Below are 16,803 nucleotides of genomic sequence, written 5' to 3'. Positions count from 1 at the left end.
GTATCTTGTGGCAAAGGCAATCTTGTCTTTCGCTTTCTTCGCGAAAAAGAAATGCAAAAGCAACACCCCTCCCGCTTCTATTGCCTTGCTTGCTCGCAGTAATCTTCTCTCCTTCAGGGGAGCTCGTAACTTCGAATGAGGCTTCTTTCGTGGTTACCTCTGCCGGTGCACTAAGCGAGGACTCGTGTCTTTCTGCCCTCAGGGTGCGGACGCGCAAATGCTGCGACTGCCACTTATAGTCGCCGTATGGGAACGCCCGCATCCGAGGCGCAAATGCTGCGCAGAAGCGCAGACTCCTCACCTTGATGATGACGCGGTCGGTGGCGTACTTCTCGAGCACGGTGCCCTTGTAGCTGGAGTGGGAGAAGACGGGCGGGTAGTTGTTGACCTCCTTGACGTACACGGTCACCTGGACGCCCAGCGTGCGGGTCTCTGGAGAGCCGTCATCTGTGGCCGCCACCACGAGCGCGTACTCCGTGCGGGACTCCAGGTTCTTGCGCACGTACAGCTTGCCCGTGTCTGCCTCGATGCCAAAGAACTCTGCGGAGAGGTTAGGACATTGTCACGACGAAATCAGTTTAACGCTAGCTGGTGCTTTCGTGACAACCTACTCCTGGAAGACGGGAACCGTTCCCGAGGGTTTTTGTCTGTTTATGGACACTGTTGATGGCAGAGACATTATGCTGAAGGTCGGCATTTTGCCTCGTAATGGCTTTCTTCCTCCACGGCGGAAAGCACCCATACTTGCACTATTACCGCGATTATTTTCAGCGACATTTCCGCAGCGTATGCACTGCCTGGTTTTACCACAACTGCTCCAAACGCGACGAAAAGCAGAGCACGCGCCGCGCGGGTCCCATAGCGGTACCAAGCTCCGCTCGGAAACTGCCTAACCCAAAACGCGACAAGCAGCAGCGCCACGCCTGTACACCTTTCGATTCTGGAAGGTAATTGAGTGTCGAGCAAATGCGCCCGCCCCCGCGGAGCCTTTATCTCCCTTTCTTGTTTTCTTCCGCTTCCGGGTCGAACCGGTTGCCGCGACAGTGAAATATATTGCAAAGGTGGCGCAGCCCATCTAAGCCGGCTGTGGGCTGAGGCAGCACCACAGCAGCAGGGAGCGGCAGCCGTTGGACACGCGGACATTAATTTCTATACCGCGAATGGCAGAGAAATATGGCTCCCATCTCTCCTCTCGCAAGACTCCGGCTCACGAGACAGAGGGAACGAAATCGGCCACGAAGAAACGGCCCGAAAGGGGACAGCATCGCGCGGGCTCGTGCGCCCTCGCCAAGCACCAAACAAGCCACGGCGCAATGGCAGGAAGCGAACGAATCGCTGCACCGCGCTTTCCAACACAACAGCGGCGGCAACAACGAACAGAGCGAACCGGCAGAGATGCCGTGATGAACGCGTCCCGCGCCCAACATCGAAGGCGGCAGCATCCACACGGACGCCGGTTCGACAAGCGGCACGCGTATACACTTGCACAGAGGGGGAGCAGGAGGCGAAGGGGGCAGCCCCGTCGCCGCCTCCTGCTTCGTGGGTCAATAAAACATCTCAATCGGGCAGGTCCGCGGACCCGAAATAACGGCCGCCGGGCTGTTTCCGGCACGATCGTTACTGCGAATGCCAAGCGCCGCAGTTTGCCAAGCCCTTTTGACGCATATACGGCTACGGTTTTGCGGGGCGTTAATAAAGGGAGGTAGAGGTGAAGTAAAAAGAAAGCAACGAAGGGGAGGAAAGCGAAATAAGGCCCCGGCCCCGCGGACAAGAACGGCGCCAAATGAGCGTTGCCGTAATTCTCAATCGGAAGTCTCGTCACGCCCCAAGACGACGCGATACAGGCGAGAATAACGCGCCGAAAGGGCAGCCCGCACAGGAAGCGCTCCCTTGCGGGAGAGAGGAGAAGATGGCATAGGCGGCGGAGGAGAGAGCAGGCACCGAGCCCCGGAATTCGACCCGGAGTATCTAACGCATGCAGACACACATGCAAGTGCATTGAGCATCGGCGGTCGTGCAGAGACGTGCGCGCGAGTCGATATGGAAATTTTGGACGGCGCTGCAGCGCTTCGGAATCATTCGACTCGCACCAAATCAAAACACAAAAAAAAACACAGATGCGGGAGTATCGCGAGCTATCTGCGGCCACTCTTTATTCTAGGTATAGAATCTGCGAAGGCCTCGCTGAAATATCAGTTCATTTGTTCCGTTCCTTCGCCAGTGCTCGAGCGGCGGACCGTCCCGCGAGCACGAGCGGGAACAGCCGTGCACACCGAGATAGGGAGTGCGCCGCGCATCCGGAGGAGAGCCGTCGGACGAGTCGTACAGCGGACGGTGTTCTCAGGCGCTCGAGTAATTTCCAGCTCTCGTTATGGTTACTCCCCGCCTTCGATAAAGCAAACTCGCAAAACAACTAGTGAGCGGCCTGGTGTCCTACGCGCAGAGTGTGTCCTATCAGGCTTTCCAAGGCACTGAGGCTTGCGACCGAGCATCCTGAGCGCTTTAAATCGTCTTTTTAGATAGATGCACGGTGTTGGCGATTTTTTTAGGTGATTAGCGGATTTTTAATAGCCAAAGCTATAATTACGCTACGAGGCACGCTGTAGTGAAGGATTGCGACCTAATTTAAACCACCTGAAGGTCTTTTAACGCTCACCGACATGGGTCAGAACTTGGCTGGGCAAGCGTAGCACGTGCCCGAACCGTCGCGCTGAACGAAACAATTTGTAAGCACACCATGCGGTATAAGGAGTGCCTCCCTCTCTCGCGGTGAAGAGTTCGAGGGGGAACGCGATTAAAAACCATTTCCCGCGCAGAGTCATCGCTGTCACATTTTCCACCAAAACAACGCTGAACAAGACGTCGTGCGAGCTTTCTGTGGATCTGCGCATTCGAGGGAGGGGTAGCGGGAAAGGCGCACGCCTTCCGTATGGTCATTAGGGACCGAATCACGGCACGATCTGACGTCGGCACGCTTTCGTTTTTCCTTGAGGGCTATCCGAAAGATAGATGATAAAAGAATGGCAAGGAAAAAAGGGGGGATAGAAAAGGGATATGAGGAGGGAATGGCGGAAGATGGGGCGGGCTGTGCCCTATAGCACAAGAGGACCAATTAACGAGGAAGTGCATTAAAGCGAGCACGGACCACGTTAATGGAACCTATAAGAGAGGACGCTGGTGATTCTGTAATGCACCGACATTCCTTTTGACGGAGAAGGAAGAGAGGCGGAGATGTGAGAGGCAGAGCGTTCCTTTCTTTCCATGCTTTTTTTTCCTCTTCTTCCTTATACGTAAATATATTATTACTCCTTTTTAGGGTCCCAAGGTCTTGATTTTTTTTCTCCGGGCTAGGCACAATACGTTCTTTTTTTAATCGACCTTATAACTCAAAATTAGTGCTGTGAACGCGACAAGAGAAAGAAAGCAGAGGGAGAACGGCAAATATCTGGGAAATCGATCCGACGGGAAATAACCTGAGGCCCCGTCGCCGAAGTCCCGCCGCCGCCGTTACCTCGTGTCGCGCTATTTCCTGCGCGACGTCCTGCTAAGCACGCATGCGTGTTCGTACGTGTATGAGCATCACGTGGCAGACGTCGGGTACGAGGTGCCTGGGTTTCGCTCGGGCTGACAGCGCTGGATGACAGCACGCCTTGCTTCCCAGACTAACGGGGCCTTACGTGTATGCGCCTGTTCACTGATTGGGTTGGGCTCGAAACGTCTCGCTGTCGCTCCATTTCCGCCCTTTGTTTTCTTCGTTCAAGGAGTGAAGAACGAGACATGCGCGATTTCACCTCGTGAAATCTAGCTGCTTGGACGCGAAGGTTAAACGCTAGTTTCTGAGGTAAACGCTACAAGCATTGCTCTCCTCTTATTCACACCGCTACCCAACCAGTGAATTTGAAGAAAAAAAAGGAATAAAAGTTCTGTTCGCCTTATTTGAACATTCCACTGGTCCTAAAGAAAAGCCCCCCTTCTCCTTCTTCTTCACCCCAGGGATATGGCACATACCCACGCGGGGGGATTGGCCAAGGTGTAGTTAAATAAACAAAGAAGTTTCCATGGAAGATTCTATTCCGGATGACTCGTACCTCTTGAATTCATTTTATTTTTCCAATTTTTTTTTATCTTGATTCAGTCTTCTGACGTTTCCTTCCCCGCGCAAATGCTTCATTGGCATTCTACTCTATACCTTGGCCAATCCCCCCACGTGGGTATGTGCCATATTACTTGAGGAGAAGAAGAAGAAGATGACGACCTTCTTCTTCTTCGTTCTTCTCATGTTCTCCGCGTATTAGAGTATTAGGGCTCTGCAGGTTAGGAAGAGCAGTTTCCGAAGAAAAAAAGAGGGGGGGGGGGGGGGGGAGTAGCAAATTTCCGAAGCGTCAAACTCATGACGTTTCTCTTATCCTCACTATTCCGAACATTTCGAGATTCAGGGGTGCGAAGTACACGACTATATAGCTACGAAGCAAACCCTGTTGTCTGAAGGCTTTCATCAAGGCTGCGTGCTTCGCCATTACGGTGGTGCGTAGCGAAAAGTGGGCGAGTTCAACGTATCCAAAACAGCTCGCGGCTGGAAGCCAACTGCAGAACAGTGCAATGACGTCTGCCGGCGGATAGCTTGAACGGTGTATCGTAATTAACTTCTCTCCCCTTCCGTCCCCTCCCACCCCCTCCTTTTATTTTTTTGCTACATATTCTTTACATTGCGTGCCATGTGCTGCAAATGGCATTTCTCAAAAAGGACACCCGGACGGTTTCGTTGTGCAGTGCATACGAGCACCGGCGCCCGCTTTCAGCGAAGGCCAGAAGGGAAGAGGCCCTGTGTTCTTCCATTACCTGAGTCGCCGTCGGAGACGGTGTAGGTGATCTTGTTGCCGTCCTTGTCCTGAGCTTGGATTTGGCCGACGCTCGTTCCACGCGCCGCATTTTCGGCAACGTAGAAATTGTACGGAAGGCCGATGAACTCGGGGCTGAATTCGTTGATGTTCTGCACCGAAATGATGATGCTTGCAGAGCTGTGAACATTTAAAAAAAAATACAGGGATACGGAGACTTAGTGGATCCCGCAGCGACATCGTGAGGGAATTAAGATGACGTAGCAGCGTGTAACGTAACACTACCAATCGCATTACGGGCAATAGCACACCCATAAAGCCCTATGGGAGCCCGGGCTGCGGTAAAATCTCCGACAGCGTTCCATTTGCACGTGCTGCGCTAAAAACAATCAGTACCATTTTGCATGCTTTATAATGCAACTAACTGCTTTCAGTTCGTTTCTCACGCGACGTTTTCGACACAAAAGTCGCCTATGAGAAAGTGAAGGTCTTGCAGCCCATGCATCGGCACTGAAAACTGCGCGACACTTCGACAACTGTGTGTCAGCTGCGAAGCGTCAGTCCTTCAACCTTCGAACTGCAGTCGATTCGTAAAAAACTATAGCTCGGAAATTAAGCTTCCAGAAACCTCTGAACTAACTTCATTTTTTGTTAATTTTGGGTGCGATACGAGTTTAAACCTATAATAGATTCGCACGTGGCATTGATACAGTTCGTGTGCTTCTAAATTGTAAATCTAAATGCGAACATAGCGCACTATATCCGTGCAAAAATTGTTCTTTCTCTAACACGATCATTTATTGTTGTAATGGAATACTGTTTTTTTACTATTTGTAGAGTGCCTCGTTTCCGTTATCAAATGCTGCCTGTGCCCAGTCATCTCCTTGACATCCACAAACATGAAGGAAGCGTTGAAGAAAGGGGCCCTCTTAACGAAACGAAAGCAGCAAAATCAAGTGGTTCATTTGAACGCCAGGTGAGACGCTTTAAAGCTAAGCTGGAAGACTGCGCCGTTGACTAAGCAAAGCGCATCCAGCCGCTATAGGCCGCCATGAAATTTTTACCAGCAGTACTGTATACGATGGGCGCCGAGGGAGCGGCGTTTGTTGACTCGAAGAGTTTGCTCCACGCAACGACGAAAGGTCAAAGTGAGCCCGTATTGGAAACCATTAAAGCTGATTTCTGGATCAAAGACTTCATTTTTCACCGTAGCGTCGAAAAACACCAGCATTCTTGCCAACAGTTGTTCCAAGATTTTTTTTTTCTCTTAAATTGATCCTTTTCGCTTTTATACGGTTCCCCACTCCGCCCTGCCATCGACGTTCTAGACTCGAGACTTTCTGGATGTCGATTTGAGACCTATCAAGTAGAAGCAAACGCTTGCGGCAGCGTCGAAGGAGGAATAAGAAAAAAGATAGAAGGCAGAAATGCAATCATAAAGGCGCCACTGTCAGAGATTACGGGTTTCAGTCAGAACTAGGAGCGACGAACTTTCGTCAAAGGACGAAAAAGTTGGTTGAAGTAACGAATCCAATCTGAGACAGGATTCCAAAGGGCGCACACGCGCAGTGGAAAGACTGCCGGCAACAATAATATAGCTGGATAAACTCGAAGCTAGGAAGCATGATCCGCAAAGAAGGATAAAATTGCTTGTTTTTTTATTTAATTTCGAGCCGAGACTTTCCGGAAATGAGATCAGATTGCACAGACGTAGCCCTGACGTGCCTTTGGAGAAAGAAATGTTAGAAAAGTCGCGCTGGGGAGTCTAGATGAAAGAATAAAAAAAAAAGGCGGATGGGCACAACAAAACTTCACGTAACAGTTTCCGCGTTCTCCCAACATCACGGCGACCGGTAAATATCCCGACTGCTGCGACCCTCTCGTGACGCATTCCTGGGCAGCGAGGAAGCTGCGATGGGATACCTGCTTGCGTTTTTAATTGAGTTTACTTGACTAGACATATATGACAGAATGTGCATGCTGGAATTCAGTCTGCATGAGTACACTGATCTCTTTTTTTTTTCCCTCTCGTTCTCTCCGCTCAGTGTACTATGTCCTGAATCAAAACCCGCTCCTATAAAAAGAAAGATAGCGTTTGCTCGTTCATTGTTTCACTCCTGAAAAGAAATTTCGCGCTTTCTTGGCTGAAAGAATCCATATGCTGCGCTGTTACAGTTCAAAACGCCAGCAGTTTTTACTTAACTCAGCCAAATAAGGTAGTTAGAACAGCACGTCACGAAAAATCACGATGGATATTCTTTTCGGCTGCTAGGAGGCAAAATTATGCAAACAGAACTGACATAAGTTATAACGGCAGTCGAATGGAAGGATAAAACTCTCAAGGCATAATACTTTATTTTTGGTTGTTGTTGTTGTTGCTGCTGTTGTTGTTCTAACGTGCAGTTCGTTTCTTCATCTAATGCAGCTAACTTGTGAGCTAATCGGGTAACTTCACTGCAATTGTGCAGGAGCGCATTAATTACGCTCGCCAAAGCCAGCGCGCACAGCTTGCCAACGGGGGACATTACCCAGTCTTCGGCGGCGTTCCTCCGTCAATGGCAAACACGGTGAACTCGTGTGTTTCGGCGGTCTCGTAGTCGAGTTCCGAGATCAGCGTCAGGGCTCCTGTCATGTTGTTCACGAAGAACTTGTCCTGATGGAAAGAGAAGTAAGGAAATCGCGGCGCGCGCAAAACAAAACTCGGCGAAAGAAGTGAGAAAGTTTTCGAAAATGACATTCTCGTTTTTTTGCACGATTTCTCTGCTTTAGCACGCTTGTGACTAAGGACGCGCCCTGAAATAAATCGGCTTAAATGAGCCGCATCGCGGTCGCCATCTTCATTTCTCACTGCTCCAAATAAGAACACAACATAAACAAGCTGTCGGTTCTTGGCGCGCTCTAGTCAAGTAAATGGCGTTCTGGTTAAGTAAACAGAGTCTGTGCTCAAGAATAGCGAGCAAAACTGCTAAAACTGTCTGTCTCGCTCACAAACACACACTGCCCGACACTTGATGCACGCAGTGGCGTTCTTCAGGCGCACTCACCTCGGATCCCTCGATCATGAAGCGGACAATCTGTCCGTTGGGGCCAGCATCAATGTCACGAGCGCGGTAGAAGGCTGGCAGTTCGGTCCCCACCGGGAGACTTTCAGGAAGCTCGAGGGCAAACTTTTCTGCACAGCAGAGGACACGGGGAGGCGGCGTTACTTTATCCAAGTGGACAGAGCAGTTTGCGCTTCCTACTAAGTATAGACTAGGCTTCTTTTCAGCATCGCACTCAGTGCAGAGTAAAGGAGCGCGCCGGCCTGCATAGCGCTGCGTTTTGCAGCGGCTTCTGCTTTGCGCCCGTCAAACACTGCACACTGTTGCTCCTCATAAGTCGACACAGCGCTGAACAACATCAATCGCTGGGAAACTGAGCTCCGTATAGTATGCAGGCTCGTCGGTGGCCCTTCAGGACAGCTTTCAACCATTGTAGTAGATTTCTGTGGCTGTCGCGAAGTGCGCCAATGCATTCTGCATCTACCGAAGCCGCAAGTGGCACAAACAACAACGCTGTTCGGCTTCAGACGTGACGGCAGTTTCCTTCCAGACAGCCATGCCCTTCATATCAAGCCAGTGTTAAAAGATCCCTCGCCAGCCACATAATAAGTCGATTTGAGGAAATCAAAGCCTTGTAAATAAAAAACAAACAGCAGGAAAAGCCTTCAATCTGATAGTTGTTGCCAGTAGGTCCTGTTAGACCACCCCAGTTGAACTGCTAAACTTTTCATAGCAAACGCCCCGCAACATCCCCACCTCCCTCCTCCTCCAAAAATAAAAAAACAAAGCCTTCTTTTTTAAAGTTCATAATCATTATTATCGGTTCCTCAATTTGTAGTCTCTAGCAACGAAAATGCAATGACGAAAACAGGAGCCGACAACACAGCAGGCAACGGAAGGAACTCTTTAAGTTTCATTTCTCTGAAGAGCAGAAGAAAACGAATAAGGGTTCTTCTCGAACAGGAAAGCATTCAGAATCGCGTTTAGATTAAGTTCAAGCAGTAAGTACCATTTTATTTTCTCTAGATGCGCGCGCAGCGTGTATTAAGTGGCTGCTTTGTAGAGTGCTCATTCATAGTACTATTTTTATTGTCCCGTTCTGCATCTTAATATTTTTTTTTGTATTTAGCACAGTGCTCTCACAGCTCGCAACCGCTTCGCAAATCCCTAACCGGCTAAGCTACTTTCTTTCGTTCGCCGCCGACTTCAAGTTAATAATGTTTGTCGTGGATTCTAAAGCCCGCCACAGAAAGTAAAAAAAAAAAAATAGAGAGAGAGATGCGACTAACGAGATCTTGTCGGTGACTTTTCTTCTGTGCTAATAACAAAAGGTGGTAGAGATTACTTCCCCCTTACGCGATTAAGTCGCCGTGAACGTTGAGTGCTGTTGACTCAAAATACTGCTTGGCTCGAAACGAAGAGTGCTCTCAAAGGAGAGAGATGTTTCATTCCTTTTTCTTTTTTTGCTTTTCTGGTGGCAATTATAATTAGGAAAAAAGTACCAGCGCAATTACTTTGGCCGCCCCTTTAAGATAAACTCTTCTCCACTGAAGAAAATTAAAGTATAGCACCGTCATATAACGGAGGATGAAAAAGATGGCGCGCTTTTCTGTCTTCGCACGAGCTTCGTTGTTAATTTTCCGGAGTGCCCGAAGGCCCTCTTCCGGGTGGAGGACGCGGTTTATGCCTTTTTCTTTTCATTTTTATTCCAAGCTTTTCCTCTCCTTGATAAAACAAAAATGAGACAACAACTTTTGGCAAAACCGGAAGCATTTACTGGTTCTTCATCACCGGAGGCTTGACACACAAGTTTGCCCAGAGGCACCCGCCCTCTCAGCTTCATTTAAACGCGCGAAAACAAGGTGCGCGCAGCATTACCGGAGTGGTCATGATAACTTCGTGCCTTGAATTTTAAAAGAGCCCTTAATAATGAAGACGCTCCTCGTTGGCGACCCAGGCTGTTGTGCGCAGAGCATTGCCAATGAACCAAGCGCATACTATATATATATATATATATATATATATATATATATATATATATATATATTATATATATATATATATATATATATATATATATATATATATATATATATATATATATATATATATATATATATATATATATATATATATATATATATATATATATATATACATGGTATGGATATGGGTAAGATGCAGGAGCCGAACTTTTAATTTCTCCAGTGCGCCATAATGCCGCACCAGCGCAGCTGACCACTCGTGTCCAACCGCTTACTAATGCGGGTGGAGAGCCGTCGGTCGCCCGAGTCATCGTATTTCCGGCGGCGTTTCGCTGAACACGAACAAACAACTTCCACGCAATGCATTAGCACCCGCTCTGATGCAGAACCACCGCTCATTGTCCGACGACGCTAGCACCACAGCGCACAGCTACCTGCAGTGAAGTGCACTGACACCTCATTACCACAACACGCGCTAACCAACCTGTGCATATACCTCACGTCACGGGCGGCCCCGAGTTGGCGGCCCCCTAACCAAAGGTTTTTCTCTCTTTCTCTAACTCGGAGCATTGTTTCAAATATACAGTGCACGCAAAAACTGTGTTGCCGGCGCACATAGCGGTGGCGGTCGGCATACCTTCGCCAAAGGTGGGCGCGTTGTCGTTGACGTCGAGGACGTCGATGATCACGGGCACCGAGGTGTTGAAGGGAGCGATGGACTGCAGGTCCCGTGCGAAGACCTTGAGCCGGAACTGGACCTGGTTCTCGGGCGGGTCCCGGTCGACGCTGTCCATCAGCACCAGCTCCCCGGTGCTCGGGTTGATCCAGAATTTGCCCTGGGCGTTGCCCTCGGCGATCCAAAAGGTCACCTGCGCCCAGCCAAGTCCAGACGTCACGCGCGGACGCTCACACTTGTCATCGTCTCATTTCTGCTAAGGCTCCGATCCCGCAAATCTTTCTCCGAGTGCTAGTTTGCTCTTAATGGGGTGTCTGCTTTAACCTACAGCGCCAACAATAGCCAAATGACGTGTCCGGGTCTTGAAAGAGACATTAAAGGGAAATTTGCCCGCCACTATACATTCTAAACCTAAGATCTATGACGGCTGTCTACCAAGCATACCCTACAACCTTTACTCCTTCGTACAGCGTAAATACAAAGAAGGCGCGTGGTGACCGTATATTGTCCCCGACTTATGCGCGTAGCGCAAGGCTACCTCACATGTTGTGGTTACGTTGGCATAGCACCAGCCGACACCGTCGGCTTAGCCAACGGCACGAAGTCATGAGGAGGAGAAGGTTTCTATTGCATTAACCACCCGCAAATCACCCATGCGGCTGTTATAATGATCTCACGTTTCGACGTCCCTAAAAGAATGAGGGTGTGGGAAGCTCAATGCTAGAATTTTTGGCCGGGAAGCATAAAGGGCCTCTCTGGGTAAGGTGAAAAAATGAATAGACAAATGAACTACAGCGTCTAAATGGGTACAAAAAGGAGTGAACTAAATCTACAGGCTATTATTGCAGTTTCTGACAGTGGTTGGACAATGCACTAAAATGTACTTAGCGTTCCTCTGACAATGTGGCGACAGTTGACTGCTCGTTCCGAAATACAAATGCCCTACTGTTAACACTTTAGCAGCGATCACAATGATACTCTCTTGATAGCTTTCGCTGTCGATGCATCGTTCATTTATTTTTTTCTGGATTGCTCCTGGTGGTCCGTTACCAAATTGCCACACAAACCTTTCTTGACAAGCAGGCGGTGCTCTAAGCGCAAAGCGTCTCTCAAATGTGCGCCGTGCTGCTTCTAGCTGCACCTCGTCGAGAATCCCGGTGTAAAAACACTTTAAACCGTGGATGTGGGTGTTTGCAAGGCGAGGGCACTCAGCAGGTGTGCCAGGCCTGCGGTGTGTGCATGTATACCAACCTGCTGGTTTCCGGACTCTCTGTGCTGGTTGGTGGCGTTCAGGAAGCCAACCGTCTCGCTGCGCGTTGTGTTCTCCCAGATGCGGAAGTTGTAGGAGCTGCGCTCAAACGTCACCAGCTCGTCGTTCACGTCCTGCGGCGCAAAGCGAACAACAGCAACATGGTTGCCACGCCGTGTCGCAGAAACTCTGCACAAAGCAGCTACACTCTAAACAATAAGGAGTAAAAAAAGGGGTGTGCGCTAGGGGACAGCTTACTCCCTTCCTACTCCCATATAGGTGCATTTGTGTTTAGAGTGTAGATGTGGCTGCTACATTTTCAACGCTCTTTCGTTTGCAATCGCCAATGGTACAGCGCAGTAAGGCTATCGACAACAATGCAGACACTATTACGACTGCCAGCCAATTTAAAGTCTAGTTTTACATATACTGCTTTGAATTGTTATTATACTTCTAGTACGTTTCAATTCGTTTATCTGCTAAGTAAGGCCGCACACAAAGTAGAAAATTGCAATCTCCGGCTTAATCACCGGCTGCCGCGACAAAGAACGGAAGCCGCCCAATGGCTGTTCAGTGCTGTCTGGTACCTGTTTTGGACTTGATTTTTTTTTTCGTTCAACCCATTGCCTTTAAGTGCAAAATTCGCCGCTACTTCGTTGTACAGTCTTCTGCAACGCTTCTTCTTCGTTCCACTAAAACCGCAATGTCCTTAGTTCGCTGCAGCGGTGCTTATTTTTATTTAAAGCGTGATGGAATTCATTTGCCAGCCCCGCAGTTTTTGTCCTTTGCTTGCTTTGAAGTTATTCGCCCGCATTTAGAACGTTTATTTCTACGTGCGCGCTTAATTTTTTTCCCCTCACCAATCGCTCCTTTCGTTGCGCCTCCACAATTTCGCAGTCTGTCCCCTGTCGCTTTATTAGGAGCAAGTCCACGAGTGAAGCTTGCAGTCGTCGTTTCCAAGCGATCTTCCTTTTCTGCGTGTTTTCCATTTGAACGTGAAAAACGCAGTCGCTTGAACAGGTTTGAAACCGGACTCAGCATTCAGTTCGGAAAATCCTCCCAAGCTGGCGACTGCGCTCACTTTTGTGGTAGTGCCGAAAGTCAGCGCCGCCTTCATCATTACGCGCTCTCGATCGAAGAGGGCGAACAGGTCGGACACGCTAAAGCATCCCGGACACACCGAGGCATGTGTACGGGTTGAGGACGCCGTCCGATTCACGCTAAAAGCTCACCTGGACCTTGACGATGAGGTTGACCACGGGATTGCCCATGATGGCAGCGTTGGGTCCCTGGAACGGCTTCACGTTGAAGGCAGCCACCTGGAGGGCGTACTCGGGCTGCGTCTCAAAGTTGAGCCGCTTGCTGGTGCTCACGGCGCCCGTGTCCTCGTTGACCGCGAAGGAGCCGTCGTCGTTGCCGCCAATGATGCGGTACTTCATCACCGCGTTGTCGCCCAGGTCAGCGTCCTTGGCCTGCGGGTGCGTCCGGGTGCCGGCGAGCATTATGAGCGCATTAATGTCTCCCGCGCAATGCACCCGCTTAGGTGCAAGAGACGCGGAGAACCAGCGTACCAAACGGAATGATGTCGGTGGAAATAATTAATAGCGCACAAAACATCAAACGAAACGAACCAAGATTCAAGGGAAAAGCCGGAACAAAGTATAAATAATTTGCTTAACTAGCCGAGACTACGCGGTCTGGTTTCACTGGGTTTTACTGGGAATGACTGCAGGTCACGGTCCGCATGGGGCCTCGAGTAATTCTACCATCAACGTTGCTGTCCAGTATTTGTCGTCCCATTTGTCCTGATAAATATATAAAAAGTTACATTGTTTGGGGCAAGGCATGCACTGCAGCAACTGACCACAAGGCGGCTTAGAGTATGGTTGCGTATTTATTATTCCGAGCGGAACCAGGGCCATAACCTCATGATTTGTTTCCACTTTGAAGGTTTTCTACGTTCCCCTACTCGATCCAACTATTATCCTGGACAGCAGACTAGTCCATGAGTAGCGAGTAGTCAACACTAAATAACATGTGCACTGTTAGTGGAAAACAAAAATGCTTAAATTCAAAGCTTCTTTTTTTTTTACAGTATGGATATAGTATCTCCTTTAGCCCATGCATAAGCAGCAAGCGTGGGCGGCTTATGGAAGATGGAAGATTAAAAGGAAGGTGACCAATCCGTTCCTCATCTCACTTTCTGCAGCAGAAAATTTTCGTTTGAGGAACGAAATTAACCCCTCCCCTCCTCCGCCCCTCCTCATTCTTTTTTCCTGCGAAAAAGCTTCAAAACACGCATTAAATTGTGCCCATTCAACAAATTTCACCACTAAGACATTCGACTAATTTCCCCCTTGAGTTGTTCATAAATTATCTTTTGGCACTAAGTGTCTTGGGAACAATCGGTCTGAGGTAAGAAAAAACACTCGGATCAAATGCACCCTGTGTGGCAATGGCGAACATGTAAAAACAAGTTACGAAAAATTTACGCTTCCTATGGAGGACTAGCGCTCGTCGATATGAATTAACAAATCGTCTGGAAACCGATGCGCTCCCTAGAATTCTCTGCAGGTGGAGAAACTCATCGATAGAGTCCTGAGCTAGGGTGTAAGAGCACAAAGCTCGGTTTGAAATTAGGCGCAAGCACACAAGCTAATGTGCTCATTATCTGAGTCGATAATGGTAAATAGCCTTGGGCTTATAGTGTGCTCTACAAAGAGGCACGTCACGCAACTCTCAGTTGTGCAGAGAAAGCGCAGCGGTTAAAAAATGAAATGCACCGTACTCCAGTAGGTTCCCTGGGGTACAAAAATAAAAAAATTGGCCTGCCCTGCTCAGCAGAATTGATAGCGGCAGCACTAAAACTGACGTTGGCTTGCCATATCAATCTGAAGCTGCGGGTTCCGTTTCGTTAACTGTCATTGCATCGCTAGTTACTACAAAACATCCGTAGTGGCGATGATAATGGCGACAATAATTGTGCCCTCATATCACGAAGACTATTCTTTTTGTTGTTGTTGATGATGATGATGATGATGATGATGTTGTTACTACCGCAACGTTAAGAAGATCAGGCGGAGAAGTTTTGCACGGAATTTCGAGTAACGTCGGTAAAAGCAGCCACTAAGACTGGCGCCAAAATTTATTTGCCTCGCTTTCAGCTTCATTTACAGACCTGTAAAATTGGAGAAATGCGCCAAATATTATTTGGTTTTTCTTAGATGCACGCCGCATCTTCCGGGCTTTCTTAATGAAACGAACAAAGTACGCGCGTAAAGCGGTCGCTAAGCTTAGTCATTACGCACGGTGCCCACATTATGCTGAAAAGGAAAAAAAAACGCCTTGCAAAAGTTTTTAAAAAAGAGAGAAAACTTGAGGAAGCACAGCGAACAGCACTTTAGCGTGACGGCCCATGCATTAATGCGCACTAATTGTTTTTCACATCGCAAACTCTGAAAGCTGTCTCAAGAGTTGCGAGTACCGCGATAGCAATGTAGCCGCTCGGTGGGGCTGCCCGTAATTAAGGAAGCCAAGAGGGTGTCTTCGCGCCAAAGCGGAGTGACAGGCACTAAAACAGTTTATATAATTCGTGAAAAGATTTAAAGAAAAGGAAGTAACTCTTTACTGGCATCCCTTGGAGAACAGTCAGTCCTGACGCCCGCTCAGAATGTTTTGGCGAAAAAGAAAAATAGAAGGGGACAAGAGAATTTGCGGAACGATTCCTCGTTGTCTCCAGCGCGGTCGTCCCGGAAACTTGGAAAACTTTCGAGCTGTCATATTCGAGGGAACGCGCCGGCCAAGTGCGGGCGTGGCCGCAGTGAAAACGACCATTTATGCAAATCGTAACGAACTGAACGCACATTGCACTGCCAACGACGTATTCGCGGAAGGAAAATAAATGCAAAAGGGGGGGGGGGGGAAGCGAGCGCGTTTGTCTCAATCCGTTACATCCGGAACGCCGCGGGCGGCCGCTTCTCGACGAAATTCGGAAACGTTCAGAACATGTGAACCGCTGAAAACTAAAGCGAAACCATGCAACGGCGCATACATACGCGGGAACAACGAGTTCCCCTACGTTCGAGCCCAGGCGCGCTGCCGTTACTCTTCCCCTTTTTTTTCCCCCCGATTCGCTGTTGTGTTTGAGCTGCGCACAGCTACCATCCATTACCCGAACGACCGGGGGCCATTCGATACACATAGGGCTGTTTACGAGCCCCCATTGAGATGTAGCGCGGCCTGGGCGTCGTCTCCCGCGCAACGGATCCAATCCGGAGCACTCTCTGCCGCCGGCTTTGTTTGGCTCTGCGCGCGACGCAAACTCACTCGGGAAGCCGCGGATTGCTTTAAAGCGAGGCCCCCAGCGGTTTCACGCGGCCGTGTTCGACGAGGCCCCACTGGCGCCGCTGGAAGACCTGGCCTATTTACAAGGAGTTTGCGGCGGGCAAACAGCGTCGCGAGAAGTAGATTGATTGGTTAATCCAAACAAACGGCCGCGCCGGCCTCGCAGCCTGTCAACTGCAGACGTCGCGCCGTTCCGTTCCCCCCTTTCTGTTTTCTTTCAATTCTGCAGGAACGGGGTCGAAGGCGTGTCCCCGAGGAGGCAGCGGCATGTGAGGGGACACGGCGCGGCCGCCCGGTTAGCGAGCGCGTGCCTTCGCGCGCGCCTTGTTTGCTCTATTGCCCCCTTCTCGGGGCTATCAAAGGCTGCGCGATCGACCGGCCGGAAGGAGTAATTCGATTCCGCGAGCAACAAAGGATGCACTGCTGAGCCAAATCAATGGCAGCGACCTCCGCGGAAGCGCGCACGTGCACCACTCCGTAACGGCGGCGACCGACCGGCGACAGCGGACAAGGCAGGGGGGTTCTTTCACCTATGCGAGGCGCTTTCGCGTGACTAATTTTATCATATTTTAGTCTGACTCTATGGGTTGCAAGGGTCTCGGAAGCGCGTGGCTGACAATGCAGGCATGCACTTAAAGCCGAGCGACACGGTCATGCGGATCCGCCCAGC

General features: G+C 49.5%; 1 protein-coding gene across 1 annotated transcript in view; it reads right to left on the bottom strand.

The window, feature by feature from the left end:
- The window catches only part of LOC144118419 (protocadherin Fat 4-like), a 270,906-nt gene that overhangs the window by 30,774 nt on the left and 223,329 nt on the right, over positions 1 to 16,803 (bottom strand). The window contains exons 20-26 of the mRNA XM_077651364.1: positions 13,022 to 13,384; positions 11,792 to 11,923; positions 10,502 to 10,733; positions 7,883 to 8,010; positions 7,367 to 7,491; positions 4,840 to 5,018; positions 302 to 540 (exon numbers count right to left, since the gene is read on the bottom strand). Coding sequence (XP_077507490.1) covers positions 302 to 540; positions 4,840 to 5,018; positions 7,367 to 7,491; positions 7,883 to 8,010; positions 10,502 to 10,733; positions 11,792 to 11,923; positions 13,022 to 13,384 — 1,398 coding nt within the window. The remainder of the gene's footprint in view (positions 1 to 301; positions 541 to 4,839; positions 5,019 to 7,366; positions 7,492 to 7,882; positions 8,011 to 10,501; positions 10,734 to 11,791; positions 11,924 to 13,021; positions 13,385 to 16,803) is intronic.

Source organism: Amblyomma americanum, chromosome 1 (genome assembly GCF_052857255.1).
Source record: "Amblyomma americanum isolate KBUSLIRL-KWMA chromosome 1, ASM5285725v1, whole genome shotgun sequence".
In the NCBI taxonomy this organism is placed as follows: domain Eukaryota; kingdom Metazoa; phylum Arthropoda; class Arachnida; order Ixodida; family Ixodidae; genus Amblyomma; species Amblyomma americanum.
Note: the sequence above shows the minus strand (reverse complement) of the source record. Positions and strands in the feature narration are given on the sequence as shown.